Genomic DNA, 18910 nt, shown 5'->3' on the forward strand with positions numbered 1-18910 from the left:
GCATAACCATGTGACAAGCTGCCAAAAATGTGTCACTAGCAGTCACTCTAGAAAGAGGGCAGAGAGATGAATCTCTTTGGAAGCAACCCAGTGTGTGCATGCAGATGCCTCCTCACCAGGAGGACGTGCTCCAGGAGTTCCAGGTATCCCAGGGTACATTCTGTTCCGAAGCGCAGCGCTCTCTCCCGGACTTCTTCACTCACATCTGGGTGATAGGATGCTTGCTGAGGAGGCAAAACAACATCAGCATCCAAAATGGCTCCCACAAGAGAAGATCAGCACAGAGAGGGGGGAAAGAGAAAGGAGGAGATGTTTTAGAGTGTGCAAATGATGGTTGAGCTCAAGGGCTGGCCATTTCTGTTGTAAGCAAACGGTGCTGGAAGAGCAGCAGGGCTCCAGCTCTGCAAAGGCTCCTTAATGCTGTTAGCTTGACAGAGATTTAACACAGCCATAGCAGTGCTGGAACCATCTGATTCAATACAGAGAGAAGCTGCAGCACAGTCAGGTCTTTGTAAGGATTTCCACTAAGTGTCATGTCTGGCATCTGACATAAGCCCGACTAATTCAACCATTTTATTTTTAATAAAAAGTGAAACCTGCAGCCTCTTCAAGCCTTGTGCTTTCTACAATAAACTTCTTGGGAACTTTTTTATTTAGCAGAAGTACCATTTGTTGGCAAGTGGAAGTTCCCAAAACGCACAGCATTCACTCTTACAGCACAGCTCCTTCCATTCCTGTGCCTCTTATCTCCCGTTGCGATGGGGATTATCTCACGGCTCACTTATTGTCGGCCCCTCCTGCAAACCCGCAGCATCCCGAGCCAGGGCGGCGCTGGTCTCTGGGCTCCCTCTGCAGGGAAGCTGGGGATGAGCAGAGCACGGAAACGGCCGCAGGAGCCACCTCCCCTCCTCATCCCCATCCCCTGCCTGAGGGGAGGGAGATGGGAGGAACAGCACTGAATTTCCTCACCTTCAGCATACTTCCAACGAGCTGCTGAAGCCCAGGAAGTTCAGAACAGTTTTGGTTTTTTTGAAATTTTCAAACAGGGCAAAGGGCTCCCGAGTGTTTCTTATGCATACATTGTAAAGCATCCTAAAATAAGTACATCCTAAAATAAGTACATCCTAAAATATCTCTTCTGCATTTAAATATTACTGTAACACAGGGAATTGGAGGAAGCATCTGTAGGAGGGAAATAGGAAGTTCCTTCTGTGTTTTGCATACATAGCCAAGACTGGTATCAGAATATTTTGGGAGCACTTTTAAGGTTCAGTATAAATTCTGTGTACTTTGCAGCAGGCTAAAGAGGTGACAGAAGTCATTGTAGGAAATCATTTTCATAATCCAAAAACATCCAAACACACATCTCACTATACCAGTTGGGACTGGCAACAGGAAGGTTCTCTCCTCCAGCCCTGGGCAGAAGGGCTGAAAACTGAGAAGTGTCTGAAGAAGCAGAACACATGTTTGTCTCCTCATGCTGAGGCTTCCTTCACTGCCAGCCCTCCTTTTCTCTCCACATGGCAGCACACCTGCCTCTGGCCCAGCTCCCACCCCATGAGCAGCACGGGTGCCCTGGGGAGGGAGGTGTGTGTGAGGGGCTGCTGGAGCTCCCCTGAGCCTTTGTTCCCTGGCTGAAGCCCAGCTGGGCTGTGTCTGCTCCCAGGGCTCCAGCCTGGCTCTGCTCAGCTGCCTCCAGTGCCACCAGTGCTGAGAAAAGGTGACAAGGTGTTTCCCTCAATCCACTGCCTATGGAATGAACTAAGTGATTGCTCACTTCCATTGCTTCCTATGGCTTTGATAGGCCTTGCAGATCTGCTTCCTTTCCAGCAGCAACCATTCCAAATAGTGATACTGTGCACAGGTTAATTATGGCATTATTTTATGTAAACATGTAATTAAAAAAGAATTTAAAAAATTGTTAGCTTAGGGCCTGCTCTAACATTCAATAAGTGTAATTACAGCACTTCCACTGACTTTAATGAGAGTTGTACATCCCACAATAAGCATCCTTATTGTCTTTTGAAATAGCATCTGCTCATAACAACTGAATTAGTAATGAGCACTGTAAATTCATCTACAGCAGACCAAGCACAGGCATCTACATAACTGTTAATTCTGACTCCTTATACTGCTTGCCTTAGGCAAGAGGCAATTAAATAGAGCTTGCATTCAAATTCCTGACACTGGGGAAGTCAGAGCTATGTTCTGTGCAATTCTACCACAGATCATATACATGCACTTCTGCCTTGCACCAAAGAACATAAAAATCTGATAATCTATCAGTGCTATTTCTACAGAATACCTTAATATCACTATAAAACCCTTCCAGTGTTTGTCAAATATCACAAAACCCAAGTCCCATTGCATCACACAGCTTTTACAGCACAACAGGGCTAAGACTGCTGGTTCCTATCCCTAAAATTCAAGGAATGTGGCTTATCATGGAAATGCCACATCCACTAATCAATTTTAGAATAATGGCATAAGATTTCTAAGACTCTGAGCAAAATTCGTAGAAACAAAGTTTTCTAAATCAAGTCTGGTTAAAACTCTGCATTTAAAGTCTTTGTTAAATGATACAGCTAATTTCTCATACATTTTAGATAATGCATAAAATTAGTAATCTTGGAGATTTTTATTCTTGTTTGTCCAATAAATGCTCTTGATCTCAGGCCTTGGCACTGTGTCATTACAGCAAGTTAAATGATTCCCAGCCCTTTTCCTTCTCTAGGCTCCTTTCTTTGTGAAAGCAATTCCCTGGGAGATCACAAAGGCTTTTCCAGCATCCCAGACCTCCACTCTTCCATCTGCAGGAAGCTTCATCCTGTCAGCCACTTACAGTGCACAAACCACTCAAAATCATTACATTAACTGGGAGCAAATGCAAACATAAAAACATGTAAAAACAGAATGTTCATAAATAGATATTCAAAAGTATGTACTGGGCTGTGCATGCATGGAAGTGTTTTATAACATTACTAAAACCAGAGGATTCTGTTCCTGAGAATTTGCTGCCTGTTTGGAAAGACAAATCAAAATCTGAAGCATGCAAAGTGGTTAGACACTAAAAAACCTGCTACAAAACTCAGTCAATATAAAAAGTTTCATTCAATGGTTTTGTATAAAGGCAGTTCTAAATCAGAACTTGCACTTTTGAAAGAGGATAATTTTTAAAACAAACATAACCCTTCTGTTTGGGCAGTATTAGGCTAAAATCACTCTGGGACTGAGGTAGGCAGTTAGGATTTAAACAGATACTGAAAATCAGACACCACACAGAGAGCACCATTATTTCACTGTCACCTTCCATACATGGAAAGGCAAAAGTAAAGAACTGTGATTTACAGGCACAGGCAGTTTGCTACTACAGTCACTACTGAAAATCAAACAGAATGAGATCTTCATAATCCTATTTTTTAATCATTTTTGCCTAGATTTTTTTATCATCAGAACAAGGCCAAATGGCTTAGCAGTCATTTATGTAGCATACAGTGTAGAAAACAGAGCTGCAGCTATTTTTTATTAAAAAATTGCAATAAAAATTGCACACATTTTTGAAAAGCACAAAAGAAATTGAGCAAACCAACAGATTTAGCCAGGGGTAAAAGAACTACTAAAGATAGATCAGAGTGATTTCTTTTACCAATCCTTTCACTGTTCTAGGAACATTGAAATTATATTTGTGACCACAGGAATATTTGTATATCCTACTACTTGCCCAAGTTTGTCTCCTGACTGGAAACCAGGAAATTTCAAAAAAAATCCCAAAAAATCCTTTCTGAGAGAAGTTTCCTTAAAATGATCTTAACTTTCTCATATGACAAGCAGAAAAGTGAACAAGACACATCATGTTCTATGGCTTTAGAGGCACACAAACACAAGGAGATCAACGCTAGGCAAGGAGGGAAGGTTTACCTTACAGGCTGTCAGCATGTCAGCTACTGCTTTGCGGCTGAGATTTGCTGTGGCAATCACATCCTCCTGCCTGCACGAGTTGCCAGCTGCCACAGCTTTGGCAGTTGCCATGGTGATCCCCTTGGTCATCCGGATGGATTCCTCAGGTGATGAGGTCTTCTCTGGAACCTCGCTGGACTGAAACACCTAAAAGTGACAGCAGAAGGAAAGTCTGATAGCAGTCAAGTCAAAGCAGAACAACCATGAGAGAGAGACAGCAAAAGGAAGCAGCCTGTGCACAGCAGGAAATTGGAAACATCTCTGGAGTACTTGGGTATCATTGCTGCTTGTCAGGGGCCTGCATCTGATGAACCTGCTCACCTGCACACACCAGAGAGGAACAAGAAGCTGAGGGAAGGAGACAATAAAAAAAGGTTAAGCCATTCATCTCATCTGCATTTAACTACCCACAAGACAGTTACAGGCAGCTGTTCAGAGCCTTACCAGATGAAAAGAATTACTGTTCCTTTCTTATATTCTTTTCTCATCCTGATTGCTGTTTAGGCTGGTCTGCTCACATGAGGAGATCCTTCCCCTGCAGAGGCTGGACCCTACCCAGTGCTTGTTGATAGCACAGAGCAGTGGAGACTGAGAACATCACCACTAAAATATTCAAATGTGTCTTAAAAAAGCAGAGGTGGAGCGTTGTCTCTGAGGCTATATTTAGTCTCCCTTAGAAACCTGAAGATAGAATTTTGCAGGGTGAATAATGTGAAAATAGTTCAAATTACCTGACAATACATAAATTCTGGAATACAGGAACTGTGGGAAGGTGTAGGTAACAAGAGCTGCACAACCTTACTTTGATCACACATTTTCTTTTCCCAAGCTTTAGTCTGTATTTGCTTGCCTTTCTTTTAATGTACAGCCTGTATTTGCCTGCCATTCTTTTACTGTGCAGGGGCAATTTGGAGTGCACAATTAATCAGGAGATTTCTTGACCATACACAGTGCAACCTAAGCAGGCCAGTGGTTTCAGAATGCAAATGTCTGGACAAAAATGAGCCTGGTCTATCCTGTGCTCCTGGTAAATCAGTTTTTCACTTCCTCTCCCCAGAAACAGAAGCAATGTTAAAAAATGAATTCTAGTTATGCATGCAAAGACATCCCTCAGTGTTGCCCAGAGTCAGCCCCTGGAATTCCAGATCAAGCCTGACACATTTTCTTGAGTACCTGTGTGCCACCCTCTGTTCTCCCCATGAATGAGATGGCAGCACCACAAGCAGAGATCCATCCCTCTGCAGTGCTGACAAAAGCAAGAGGAACACTTCAAACAGATACCAACCAAACTGAGAAAGATGTGCTAACCCAGTGACAGATCTGAACAGCTTTTAGCTCAGAGTTATAGGATAGGATGTAACAGCCAGGCCTTCATGAGGATACACAACAGTAACTTGGGAGATAAGGTACAGAACATGCCTGATCAGGAACCACATCAGGAGGTTTTATGACTGCCATATGAATTCCCAATGACTATAAACAGATAGTTAAAAACAAAATATTTTAAAATAAATTTCCTCATTACAACAGCTTTGCTCACACAGTGAAAAGTGGATCTTTGATGGAGAGCATTTGACAAGACAAAATGGTGCACAGTACAGTTATGGTGTAAGAATTGCTAATTCACAGCCTACATAACAAAGCATTTCCTGCTGAAGACTGTGTCTACAGGCTTTGTTTAACAAAATTGGACTGTAAGTAAAGGAAGGAAGAAATCAGGCTTCTTCAGAATCATGCAGATATTAATTTATGTCAATCACTACTATGCTAGTAAAAAACCCTAACTATACTTCTATGTCTTAAAGAGGAAGGAAAACAATTGTCATGGTATAACACCTGATTTGACAGAGAATTGCACACTATCATTAATTCCTGCTTACACAGGATATCCATAGCAGGCCATGTATCACAGGTACAATCATTCCATAATAAGGGAAAAATAGAAACAAGTTTCAACTGCAGAGAACACAGTGTGAGAGTGATGTTGAGGAGACACTACCAAAGCCAGGATGAAAAAAAAGTGAACAGCATCAGATCAGAAAACAATATCTGTACTGAAAGTTGAAGGTCTAATGAAAAAGGAAGCAGCTGCTCCCAGCTTTCTGTAAGGACACACTTGAAAAGCCACGACAGCAATTCAGTTCTGTACCGTGAGCTCCTGCTTGATGTACTCAATTGTGGCCTCAAGGGCTCTTGTCCCTCGAGTAGCTTCATCTTCTACTGCTTTAACAGTCTTCAAGAGGGATGTGACATTTGTTACCATCACCTGAAGAGGAGAGAAGCAAAGCAAAAAAATAACATGTGAATCCTTCCTCCTGTTTTCAGGGTATGGAGCAAGGCAAGCTGGGAAGCATGGTTATTTCTAATAGGACCTAAGAGACTTCATGAATTCTGCTTGTTACAGGACTAAATACCAACTCTTGTGTTGGCCATGATACCATGATAATTAAACAAATAAAGGCGTTTTCAGGCAATTAGAAATTGCTGAAGTTCCACATGTTTATCAAATGTGATTGCACAGACACTTGCAAATAAAATTTAGGACTAAGGTTTTACCTTGGCAGCACCTTTCAGCTGGTACATGGATGGATCATCTGCTGGTTTGCTGGCAGCTCCTTTGGTAGCACCAATGAGATCAGAAAGAGCCTTTGCAACATCCTTGATAGCATTGATCAGAACAACCTATGGAATGAGAAATAGTCATAAGGCTCAGGCAATAAAGAGTGAGGGTGTGATTTTTAGAGCACAGCTAAAAAAATCTGTGTCTTTTCCAAACATCTGCAATATGCTTGCCTGCCTCCATTTTACTGAGATCCAAACAAGAAACTGAAGAAATATTAGGGATTATCCACATGAAAGAATTGTGGAGTTAATTGAAAAACAAGACACATCTAGCTGGAGAATGGCAAGAGTTTGTCAGCCTACACAAATAATACACAGCACAGTCCAGACATAAGCTGGATAAGCAGCTTTAAAGACCTGCAAGCTCTTCAGAACAAAACTGCAATGAGCCAGAGTTCCAATCACAAGTTAGTAAAAATGAGCCAAATACTTTGCCAGAAGCATCCCAGCTGGAACACAGCAGTGAAATAAAAGCAGAAGGATTACACAAAGGCCTGACTAGTTCCAATCAATGCTTGAGCCTTTTGACTGTATTCTAAACAAGTGATATCTGAGTAAACCCAGAAAACTCCCAGAGGAGATGAACCATATTGTGTTTCTTAAAAGCATTAAATCACACAAAGTTCTACCAAATGAAAACTGTTCTCTATAAGAGTATCAGAAAATCTTAAAACTTCTCACCTGTGTTTCAGGATCATCAGATCCCAAGCTAGCTGCTCCCAATTTTACTACCTCAGCAAGCTGAGTGATGGTGTTAGCTGATGACTGAGCTGCTTGGGCCAGTTTGTCCTGACTTGAGGCAGCACCAGAAACCAACAATTTTGTGTCTTCAACTAAAGCTTTTGCTGTTTTCAGGATATTCTCCCTGTAGCAAAATAAGAGGAAGCAGGGAAGCAGTAGAAAAGGAGAAGAGGGGAAAAATGTGTTTTCCAGAGTTATGGTGACTAACATGAAAGAGCTGATGTAAATCATCATACCAATGTCCCTTCATAACATAACACAGGTCAAGGGTGTAAGATAAAAAAACAAACAAACATTGAAACAGCAGCAGAGCATTTGGGGCAAATGCAGGGCAGTGTAATAAAATGAGCCCATCTTGAAAAGGAAGAGATTGGGCAGTAGCATCTGAGAGCATTGTATTTGAATACTAAAAGAAAATCTGGCCATGCTGTGAGAGAAGTACCAGCTGATGAACATCCATAATAATCAGCATATTGTAAGAAAAACTAAAGTAATGACAGGTGAGGAAGGTAGAAGGAAGAATGGCAACATGAACAGAGAGTGTGTCCTGGTCAGGGTTCACCACCCCCTCCCACCCCTATCTGTGTTTTGACATGTCAGGACAACAAATCCAAAGCAACTTGTGGGTACAAGAAGAAATAAGTATGCAGTTCACAAACAAGTCAAATCCCAGTTTTCCTATTCCTCCTCTCACTCCCCTGCCTCATTCCATTTCATTCACAGGAATCCAAAAAGGTAAAAATTTATCTCCATGTCCCAGTCTCTTCTGCCAGTTCCACTGTTCCCCTGGGCATGCACTCTTCCATCTTTTTCAGCAACACTGACCTGTGATCTGCAAATGATTCATTGTTCTCAGCATTAAGGGTTCCAGCAGTAGCAAACATGATAGTGGTGTCCAGATCTGCAATTATGCCAGACACAGCACTGGCTGCAGTAATACAGGCTTGTGTGCCTTTGTTCCCTGCCTGGAGGGCAGACAAAACCAAGGAGACCTAGAACCAGCAAAAAGCAACAAGGTGGTCATTGAGAGAAAATTGGTCCTGTGAATCATTACTACTCTCTTTATCAGCTTTACTTTAATTACAAGGTACATCTACCCCTGTCTAAATTTGGAATTGTCACTACTCCTGGGATACATCACAAAACTGGTACAGATGAGAGCACATTCCTACAGGCTGAACCAATGGTGTTTGGTGAGATCTGAAAACCACTGGCACCAACTCTCAATGTTCATGTCCAATAAAAGGAGAGAGATGCCATCAAAAAGGTTCAACAAAACTACCCAGGCCATTTATTTGAAGGGGATGTTTCCAAGGAACAAAAAGCCCCAGAGTTTGAAGATGCAGCTCTAGGCAGTTACTTCTGTCCTAAAAGGGGAGAACACTGCTGCATAAACCACATGTCACTGGCCAACCTCACAGTAACTGTGGCCAGGGAGTGCCCCATAAGGCACAAGAGCCATCTCACATCTTAGGAGAATGGTCCAGAACAATCTCCCTCTGATAGGAGGTTGAAGTTTTATTGCAAGGCCTGAGGAAGGACCAATCATGGGCTAATCTAGCACATGAACACTGAATGCTTCAAAGAGAAGCAAGACCTTTGGGTAATTCAGACACTATTCTACTACAGTGCAAAGTTAAAAGAAACACTTTCCAGAATGCAGTTTGACTGGTTTACTCCCAGTGGAAGCTGGGGAGACAAACACCATGGGCTGACAAGGAAAGCCATCCTACCTTTTCTGTGACAGCACGAGCACATTCTATCAACTCCCTTTTGGTGTAGCTGTCTGTAGGGCAAATCTGGAGAGCTCCAGCTTTTTGTACAAGAAAGATACACCCATGGCCAAGCTCCTGCACCCGAGTCCTGATCTGGAACCCAATCTAGATGGCACAGGGGAGAAGGAAGAAAGAAGAGAGCAAATAAATAAATGTCATGCTGGTACACTGTGTTGACAGAAATGGAAACACCGTCTCTCTGGTGAATATCAATATTCTGCCCACCACTATAACTTCTCCAAATATCAGAAAAAAAGCACAGATGTAATTCCATCTACACATGAAGCACAACCCTATAAAAGGTTCCCTGATGAAACAGGGCAGGAATGACTCAGAAAGAGAAGGGTAAGGCAGGTAACTGAGTCAAAGGGACATAATTCAAGCATGTGCAACTTCACATTTAAACAATGCTACTTCACCATCCAGAACTGCCCTGTCAGCATGAGCTGTACTCAAGGTATGTTCAACAGGTAAAAGCACAAGGTACTGTTCACTGCTGAAACTGGGTCAAAAAGTAGGTAAGTATGTGATTCTCTTTGCTTGCTTTTGAACCTTGCACAGTCTTCACTCTCCAGAATCAATCACATCCATGTAGAGCACTGAAATGGGGAAAATCCTGCTATTACTTCTGATTTATTAATAATCCCACATCCTAAGATGTGCAGTCCCTGTTTTGAAACATGATAGCTGTAGTCCCTGCATGTATGCCCTCGTTCCAGTGTGATTTGGGATTAATAAATGAGCAGGAATCACAGCCATTAGTATCACAAATGGAATTATTTTAACCTCAGGCACAAAGTAACATGCAGAAATCGTAATTCAATTTAACAATATTGAGCCAAGTGCAAGGCATTGCTTTTCATGTAGCTGCTGAGCACAAAACACTTAAGTTTATCAGCAGGATGTGTAAGCCCAAAGTCAAAAACTATTTAAAAGACTTTTATGTAGGTAATCTGATATATCTGGAGAAGGCGAGATACCCTCTACCCCATCTTGACAAAGTTTGTCTATGCTCCAGTAAGAAGAGAGGGGTGAAAGGGCTGTGCAGTTGTGCTCAGAGAAGATGCAGCAACTCCCACAACAGGTTAATGCCACTGAGGTGAACAGCCTGTCCTCCTCACAGAGCACGAGGCAAGTAAGAGACTTCTCCCTCATCACATTGCAACTCTGAGCTATGGAGGATGTCCTTCAGCAAAAGACACTTGTGCTCTAACTGCTTGCATCAATCTCACTTTAAGGATAGCAAGTTATACTTAAAATCACTTACAGGCAAGATAAAAAAGGCATATAAATAGTTGTAACTTGTCAAAACATGCAGGATTGAAGGAAAGCCACCTAGTAACAAGTTAAGAGCTTTAAGAGTTTTCATTGTATTTGCAAGTTGCCTGTAAGTGACAGCCCCAAGTAATTTAGGAGGTTCTGTTGTGGTCTATGGAATTATCCACTTTTATCCCAAGCTGTTTCTTTCTAAAGCCAGACAGAGGTTTTGACAACGGGTCTCTGTTTTTTGACTGGGCAATTCTTACAACGAGGTTTGTCACCTTGACTGTGTTCTTCACAGTAAAAGAACACCCTTGTTAACACCACCATGTACAGAGAATAAAGAGGTCTAAAAACTGCAGACCTCCTCTGGTTCTGCCGTAGCTGCAGCCATTCGGCCCTGCAGAGCCAAATGCCCATAGTCATTGGTCATTTGCGATGCCAGTCCTCCCAGCTCCTCCGGGTTAGTAACCGACTTAGTCATCTGCAAAAAGAACACAGGCAAGAGAAACAGAAAATGGACAGGCATGAGAACAACTTGTTAATACACCCCAGATTAGAAGCACACTCATCTGTTTGGCCACGCTGATAAAGTGGGGCAATCCTCTTGCCATGGAAGGGACTGTCCTCCAGCAAGAATTCCAGAGGAAACCCAAGCAAACATGCTTTATTAGAGTCATGGCAACTGGGCAGTTGCTGCAGACACTGAGGAATCCAAGAGCAGCAGTTAGAGCCAGTACTTCACTCTGACACAGAGGGGCCAGTGGCCAGGCACAGCTATTCAGGCTGGGAAGGAAAGTGGGGTTTGTGTGCCACAGCCATCTCATTTTGTCAAAGCTGAGCTAATCCCCATCAGCCTCAGCTGAGATGTGGAAGCATGGAAATGGAAAAAATCTGAGGACCAATGCAAAACACATCTCAGATGAGGGAACAGGATAGAGAAGAAATAGGCAGGATGACACAGAATGTCTCAGTAGAATGTCAGTACAAATAACTGAATCTCTCTTTAGAAAATTCCTATCTTTTAACAGAGATCGTTCTTCTGTCTCAAATTAATGTAAGTACAAGCAATGGAGGTCCATTCCTGGGACAAAACTAGTTTTAGACCAATTTCTACTGTCATAGATAGCAGAATCATGGAGCTGTCTTGACTGCAAGAGCAATCGCCTTCATGAAAAGTCCTGTGTGTAGCACTCACAAACAGTCACCTCAACTCCCTCAACAACAAATGAGCAACCACTGCACTGTTCCAAGGGAAGACACATTATGCATTTCTATGAAACAAGTCAAGAACAATCTCAATTCAACAGGTGTCACTTTTTTCTTCTTTTAAACCCAGGTGAGTCATAGAAATGAAAGAAAAGGACAGTGTGGGATGTTGATCTGCATTCATTCATGAGGCATTACAGAGCTCTAAAAACACTGATGGTATTTCACTGGCTACATGAAACAGTAAGTGTGAAAAAGTATCCCAAAGTCACTGATAAACAAAAAGTGGCATTTCAGCCCAGTTAAATGGGCTGATGAAAAAACATGTGGTTTTCCTTTAATTTCCCCTCAAAAATGATCCAAATAAAGAGCTTTTTGTGCAGAAGAGCCACAATATACTCCAGGGCTCCTCCTGTAGAGGACCCCTCCATGACCACATCACTAAGATGCAAGAGTCAAATCAACAAGATCATCACTCCTTTTGCTCCATTACCCCAAAAGAGATGAGGTTATTGAAAATTTGATGATCAAGAGTGTCTCAACACTGCACAAATAATTCCATGTTCCTTGTGTACACAGAGTTTGGACCCTGTCAAGGTAATTTCTTACCATTTCCTGTGCTGTAACAGCTATGGCTTTAGAATATTTCACCACAGTGGTCTGATAATCAACAAAAGTTCCTTTTGGATCTGGAGGTGTACCTTCATCCAGCTGCAAGACAAAGGGAAGACCACAGCATTAAAAAGTCACAATAAACAGCATACCTTCCAGGCAACAGTAAAATTGTATTATATATTCAATTCTGTGATCTCCTCTCTCAAGATACACAAGGGAAAAAGTGCACCAGGATGTACAGAGAAGCTCAGCAAATACTTGAGCCCAGGTTATGAGCATGGGAGATGCAGAGAATGTACAGGGCAAAGTACATTCAAAGTTTTGGAGCATGAGGTTTGCTTCTCATGCAAGATCAAACAATCTGCTCTTCTCAGCTAACAGAGAAAGGTGCAACAGTTACAAACCAAAATGTTCATGACAGAAGATAATGTAAGATTTCTTTATATGCTAAAGTCTTTAATCTTTAAGTCAGGATAGGAAAAGCCAAATATTTGGATTGAACTTCTGTACACTTTGCAACTACACATCTTCAGTAGAATGCATTACAAAGCACAGCAGAGCATTTCAGGCTTTGCCATCTCCTCTGAAAGTAACTTGCTTCAAGGTTGCCCTGCTGTTTATTTAAGAGACTAACATGAAAGATAAGGGGAAAAAAAAGGAAGCAAAAATAAGATGTCACTTGACCTAAGATGATAATTAAATGCCAGAATATTACAGAACAAATATTTTGTAGGAATTCTACTGACAGGTACCACGTAGGCTGTAAACATGAGCATCATGACCCACGTCAGTTTTATTTTACAATATACAAAATCAAATAATCTTCAGGTTTCCTGTGACAACATTTCATGACTGAACACTAAATCAACACCAGTTTGTCCAAAGCTCTGCAGTGTGGATCAGCTTTCAAACACAAAGTGAGAAAGGGGTTTCTTTCTATGCTCACCTTGGTCATTGCCTCTGCAATCGAGTCTACCATTCCTCCAACCATGCCAACTTCACTTGCAGCTTCATTTAAGGTGACCATGATGTCATCCACAGCCTCCTTCATCAGCTGTGCAGCCTCAGTGATGGCATCGTGAGTGTGAGATGCCTGGAGGACACAGAATGAGAGAACCAACATAGTCAGAGATGTTCTCTCTGCAAAACAATGTGTGAATCAGAAGTGTAAGGAATTAAAACAGTAAAGGCACTGGAAATAACACTTCTGGGCAAAGATGACAAGTAAAAACACTGCAGCAAAGCAGACAGAAGAGAACTTGGTAACTCCTACAAGGAGCTGTGACACTTTCAGCCTCAGGTGCCACAGTCTTTAAATGTCCTCTGAAGACAGCAGCTCTCTGTAAGTCACCCATGGTACCTGAGTTATGTAATGCTGTGTAATGCTGCCCTTCCTGCCAAGGGTCCCCAAACCATTGGGCCATGCACCAGACAAGCCCTGCTTTTTAACCCTTTGCTTTCTCTACGAGAGCCTAGATTGCTGCTGTCATACCCTGACTTTGTGTCCCCTGAGACAATGCTGTGAGAAGACTGGAATCCTGTCTTGAAGAAATGTTTCCACTCTCAGGAGACACCAGGAGAGCTGGCACTGGCACTTGGACTGCAAACATATCCCTTGACTGTATAGCAGGTACATGCTGGGTTTTCTGCCATTCCTGCCTTCCTCTCTCACCCTTAATGCCACACTATGAGCTTACCTTGGGGTTTCCTCCCCCTTCTTTGGCAGCATACAGTATCTGTAAGGCAGATTCTGCTAGAGTCTTGCTCTGGTCCAACACAGTCATCTGTTGCTGATGATTCAGTGTCTTGGATGCCACACCAACTGCAGCTGAAACAAGGGGTTCGAAGTAACTTGCCAGCTGTGTGACCTGAGAAAGCCAGAAGAACCCCAGGAAGCCATTAACCACACTTCTCAGGTGAAACAGAGAAAACACATTCCCTGCTTACCACTGGGACGTGGGTTAGCTCAAGGAGCACAATGCTTCTGCACTGAACAGCATTGGGTTTGGATCATGTGCCCAGGGATTGGGTCTCCCCTCACTGCCCAACTGCTTTGCAAAGCCACAGGTCTGCTCCTCCACAAGCACATGGCCCCTTGAGGTTCCATCAAACTGTTCAAGACTGTCACAGGAGCCACATGCTATAAAACAGCATCCCTGAAAAGCATCTCCTCTGGGCAAGGGAGAAACCTCTCAATCTTTGTTGTCTCTCAAGAATATACAGGATGAGAACTTGCTATGTGAGAAACTTCTAAATCTTGCAATAACCATGGTAAAGATGCTTTTGGTATGTGCATTCTAACATTTGTTTTTTTGGACAGACATCCTACAAGCATGAGCTTGACTCTACTTACACTCTATATAACAGAGGAGAGGGAGACATTTACACAAAGCTCCTCACCAAAAACCTCAATAAGAACTTCTCCCCTCTGGCCCAAAATGTAAAAAGGTTTATTTGGTCTTGGCTCTGAGTATTTGAAAATTCCTTTTTTTTTTTTTTTTACTACAAATGTGTTCTTCTGCTCTCCCATAGGAAGGGAAACTGCCATCAAACTGGGGTCTTCCCTGACACTCAGCTGTCCAAGCTCTCAAATGCCTCTGTGATGGCAGGACAGTACCTTGTGCCCCAGCTGAGCTGCCTCTCCCCGAGCTGCAGTGGCTATGGGATCAATGAGGTGCCCAATTTCCTGTACAACTGACGTCAGCTGCTCCTGTAGGGCCTAAAAGAGAGAGAGAGAGAAATTGCCAGTTGCTATCACAGCTGTTCTCCCACCTGACAATCACCCTTGGACCAGCCAACATCCTCAAAGCTGTTCAAGTGACCTGCTATGGCAGAATGCAGAAATCCACACTGCTGGTTTTTCTCACATGCTGGCTCATCTCTTCTCCCTTATCCTCTTGGAACAACAGCAACCCTGAGATGGGCCTGCTCCTCTTAGGTTTAAATGACAGATCTGGGGAGAGAGTGCTGACACCAGCAAACTCAGGGCTAGGTGTTCTTTCTCACTGCAATGTGATTAAGGACCCCTCCTGACACCTCCCAAGCTACTTTTGCCCTGCCAAAGATTTAGTATCACTGCACCAATCTGAAGACTGTCAGGAGCACTGATTGAAGTGTGAAGAGACATTTTTCAAAGCAAAAAATACAATGCAAGAGCAAAAAACTCTCCCACTTTTGAAGCAAGTGGGACAAGTCCACTGGCAAAGGAAAAATGTCACATCTCTGAAGGACAGAGATGAGGAGTGACCTCCTGATTACAATCTGCAGGACAGGAGTAAACATATTAAAAGCATATTAATGGCCTGGTCAAGACATAAATACTGGCTTTTAATTCAGAGGCACTTGATGTCTTGGCAGCCATCAGGATTAAGGTCACTCTCATGATAGGGAACAGAAAAAAAAAATTATTTTTGCCCTTTGTTACATTCCTTTACTGCTTTATAACTGCCATTTTTGGTAACATTTACTTCAGTTCAACATGGTGAACACAGTAACTGCATTTCAATTAAAATGAATGATAACATATTTCCTGCAATGACTTCTTTTGCACAGCTTCATTTGGTCTGACATGTTTCTAGTATGCAGTGTTACAGCCCAAAGGAACCACTCCAATAAAGATGTCATTTTCATTTCAAGAAACAACAGTGTGAAAAGACATAAATACCAAGATGAGATCTCACTGTGAGTTGACACACTGAAGAGGGCAGAGAAGGAAGCTTTCTTAAAGTGAGCATATCAATATCAACTTCAAATTTCACTTATCAAAGGACAAACTGGGCATTAAGAATAAAGAACATTGACATTTATGTCACTGGACTTCTAGTAATAGACCAGCTTCCAAAACAAATTTATTAAGAATCTTCAGAACCTAATCCTGGCTTCCACATGGCAAGGCACCACAAAAACTCTATCAGTCTGTCATATCAGCATAGGAAGTAAGAGTAATACATGGGTGGCAGTAAAAAATAACTACTTTCACCCCTACTACTCCCTGGGGATTTTGGGATCTTTGAAGAAGTGATACACTTTTGTCTGGGTATGACTTTGCCTAGAAAGACCCCGGTGAGGACATTTCCCCCCTCACTGGCAGTGGACTGTGCTGTGGCTGAGCAGCAGGGTGTCCAGCACTGCTCTCTGCCTCACCTCCACAGAGATGTCGTCCCTGGTGGCCAGGCTCTGGCTCACAGCCGCGAGCGAGGCCTGCTCAATGTCCCTGATGCACCTGTTGATGCCATCGATGGAGAAATCACATTCACGCTGCCCCGGGGCCTTGTCCCTGCAAGACAAACACTCAGCTGAGCATGGTGGCAAGGAGCAGGGTCTTTCCTGAATGCACACAGGACCTCTTAAAAAAACGAGACAAAAAACCCCCCAAAAAACCTATTTCCCACATGTTGCCACACGATCTACATGGAGGTAATATCAGCTAGTGCTCATTTTCCTCAGCATTCTTTATTACATTTACCTTAGAGTGAAGTGGGGGTGGAACCAGAGAAGGAGAACAGAACACAAACACAGAACAGCCCTGTGCTGCAGGGTGCTGCAGTCATCAATTATGATTAAACACCCAGTGTAACGGGGGAGATATTGTGCATCACAGCATAATTTCCATCAGAGAAAAACAACACAGTGCTAATGGCCATATGGCATTTTTCTTTCTGAACAGTTGCTCAATTGCTATAAAGGACATACCTGATAGAGGTAATAAGACTCTTGATAGAATCTGAGACTGTATGGGAATGCCCTGCTAGTACAGACCATGTAGGAGGGTCTTTGGGATTGATAGCCAGAGAACGGGCAGTTTTGATCAATAAAGATGAGCTCTCCAACATTGTCCTAGCAGAAACCAGAATTGGCTCCTGTGCTTGTGATCCCTGTGGTAAGGATGGTGTGAGAACAGAAAGAACATCTGAATTATTGTTCGAGTTCATCCACACTTTCTGCTCCTAAAAGTCTATTGAATTAACAGCATTAAAATGGAATTATAATCCCCTCCATTGTACTATTATATTCACAGATAGTCAACACAGAAATAGAACAAAAATAATCAGTCCAACAGCTTTCTCTGAAACATAATTAAGAAATGCATTTTCCAGCTGAGAAACAATGACTTGTCTAGTTGCAGACTACAGAAATATCATTGAAAATACACTTTGTCACAAAAATTCTTGTCATCAACAGATGTGCCCTTTCCCCAGTCAGACTAACTCCAAGTGATGACTGATGACTCTTGACTGGGTTATCATCTGTGCATCCATTTTATTTTATAATCTGATAAAGCCAGGTACCACAGACCTGGAGGACACATTCAGATTTCAGTTACAGCCCCACAGCTGTAAGGCTGCAACAGCTGCTGCATCATCTGATATTGCCCTGGATCAGAGCCTGACAAAAGCAGGAAGCAGCCCTTGGAGGGCCAGTAACAATACATGACCTCTACTCTAAAGCTTTTACAGAGCTTGAGGGGTTTGCTTTTTTAACTTTTCCCTGTGAAAAAAACCCAAACCCAGTGAATCCTTTATTAGTCTCTTCACATTCTACTCTGCTGTAGTTACACAGTTTGAGGATGAAGAACTTGAGGGCAAAAAGAAAAAAACCCAGCAACTTCCCTTTGATTCTTGTCAGAACTAGCTAGATTCCATTTGTTAAAACTGCTCTTGAGGGAAAACAAAAGGGATATTTACAATTATATGGCATGGAAGGATCCAGCTACTAAAACATGCAAATCCCCTGTGCTGTATGGCTTTGCTAACAGCAGACTTGCAGCACTTACTGTAGCCAAACTGTGCATCCTACAGGTAGGAAAGCCAAGGTCAGAGGTTACACACAAGACAGGAGAATGCCCTGAGAACACCCAGAAACCCAAGGAAATACTTTGGGGTCTTTACACTCACTCTCTCCCAACATGTGATTAATTCAGCATTTTCAGCTTTTGGAGGATGGAAATGCAGTATCCTGCCTTACCTCAGTGCTGATCTGCGCTGGGATGCTGACAAATTCTGGGTTTGAAGCAAATGCTGTCAAATTTTCCACAGCCTCTATTAAAGGTGCAGTGGCAGTTCTGCACTTGTTGCGGTTCTCCTCCGAGAAATCTCCATCCAGTGCCTGGAAATGAAATCAGGACTGAGCTCTGTCTGAACAGGTCTCTTTAGCAAAATGGAAGGGAGATGGCTTAAGTCTTCCTAGTTTTAAACCACTGCATGTTGAGGATATTTGAAAGCTCCTTCATAAACAAGATTGATGCAAAGAATGTGATCTTTCAGGAGTGTTTCCTTCCTCAGCTGGTTCCTGACCCTAAACTTTAAACTGCTGCAGGTTTTCTGTCACTGCACTCTGATGAATCTCTCAAGTCTCTCAAGTGTCCCAGGACCTCACACTCCAAAGGGTGGAAGGGGCTAACTCCCACCTTTTTGTGGTTTGTGAAGGTGCTTGTTTTCTATGGACTGATTTTGAAAATTCTTAGTTATTTCTGTTTTAAGCAAACCAGTAATATATTGCTCTCATTTTCACCCAAGTCAACTGATCTCTCTCACAATCAGAATAAACATTTCAGCTAATGAAATCAGATTAGATCAGTTAATGGCTTCCAGAAGGGTTCAGAATTGTGAATTCTCCACAGCTTCACAAGTATTACTTCTGCTTGCATGAGAAAAACCTACTCCCTACCAATGTGCTGGAAGGAATCTGGAAAATAAAAGGTTACTATTAACAAGAGACTACTAGCAACATAA

General features: G+C 42.5%; 1 protein-coding gene across 2 annotated transcripts in view; it reads right to left on the reverse strand.

The window, feature by feature from the left end:
* Positions 1–18910, reverse strand: part of TLN2 (talin 2) — a 146589-nt gene that overhangs the window by 19407 nt on the left and 108272 nt on the right. For both annotated transcript variants that reach the window (XM_071442013.1, XM_071442014.1), the window contains 15 exons: positions 18144–18284; positions 16872–17053; positions 16323–16455; positions 14797–14898; positions 13877–14047; positions 13126–13272; positions 12174–12275; positions 10720–10839; positions 9054–9200; positions 8146–8312; positions 7261–7444; positions 6514–6639; positions 6107–6223; positions 3919–4104; positions 117–224 (listed from right to left, as the gene is read on the reverse strand). In XM_071442013.1, coding sequence (XP_071298114.1) covers positions 117–224; positions 3919–4104; positions 6107–6223; positions 6514–6639; positions 7261–7444; positions 8146–8312; positions 9054–9200; positions 10720–10839; positions 12174–12275; positions 13126–13272; positions 13877–14047; positions 14797–14898; positions 16323–16455; positions 16872–17053; positions 18144–18284 — 2133 coding nt within the window. The remainder of the gene's footprint in view (positions 1–116; positions 225–3918; positions 4105–6106; positions 6224–6513; positions 6640–7260; positions 7445–8145; positions 8313–9053; positions 9201–10719; positions 10840–12173; positions 12276–13125; positions 13273–13876; positions 14048–14796; positions 14899–16322; positions 16456–16871; positions 17054–18143; positions 18285–18910) is intronic.

Source organism: Agelaius tricolor, unplaced genomic scaffold (assembly GCF_023055355.1).
Source record: "Agelaius tricolor isolate 1412-34295 unplaced genomic scaffold, bAgeTri1.0.p SCAF_16, whole genome shotgun sequence".
NCBI lineage: Eukaryota > Metazoa > Chordata > Aves > Passeriformes > Icteridae > Agelaius > Agelaius tricolor.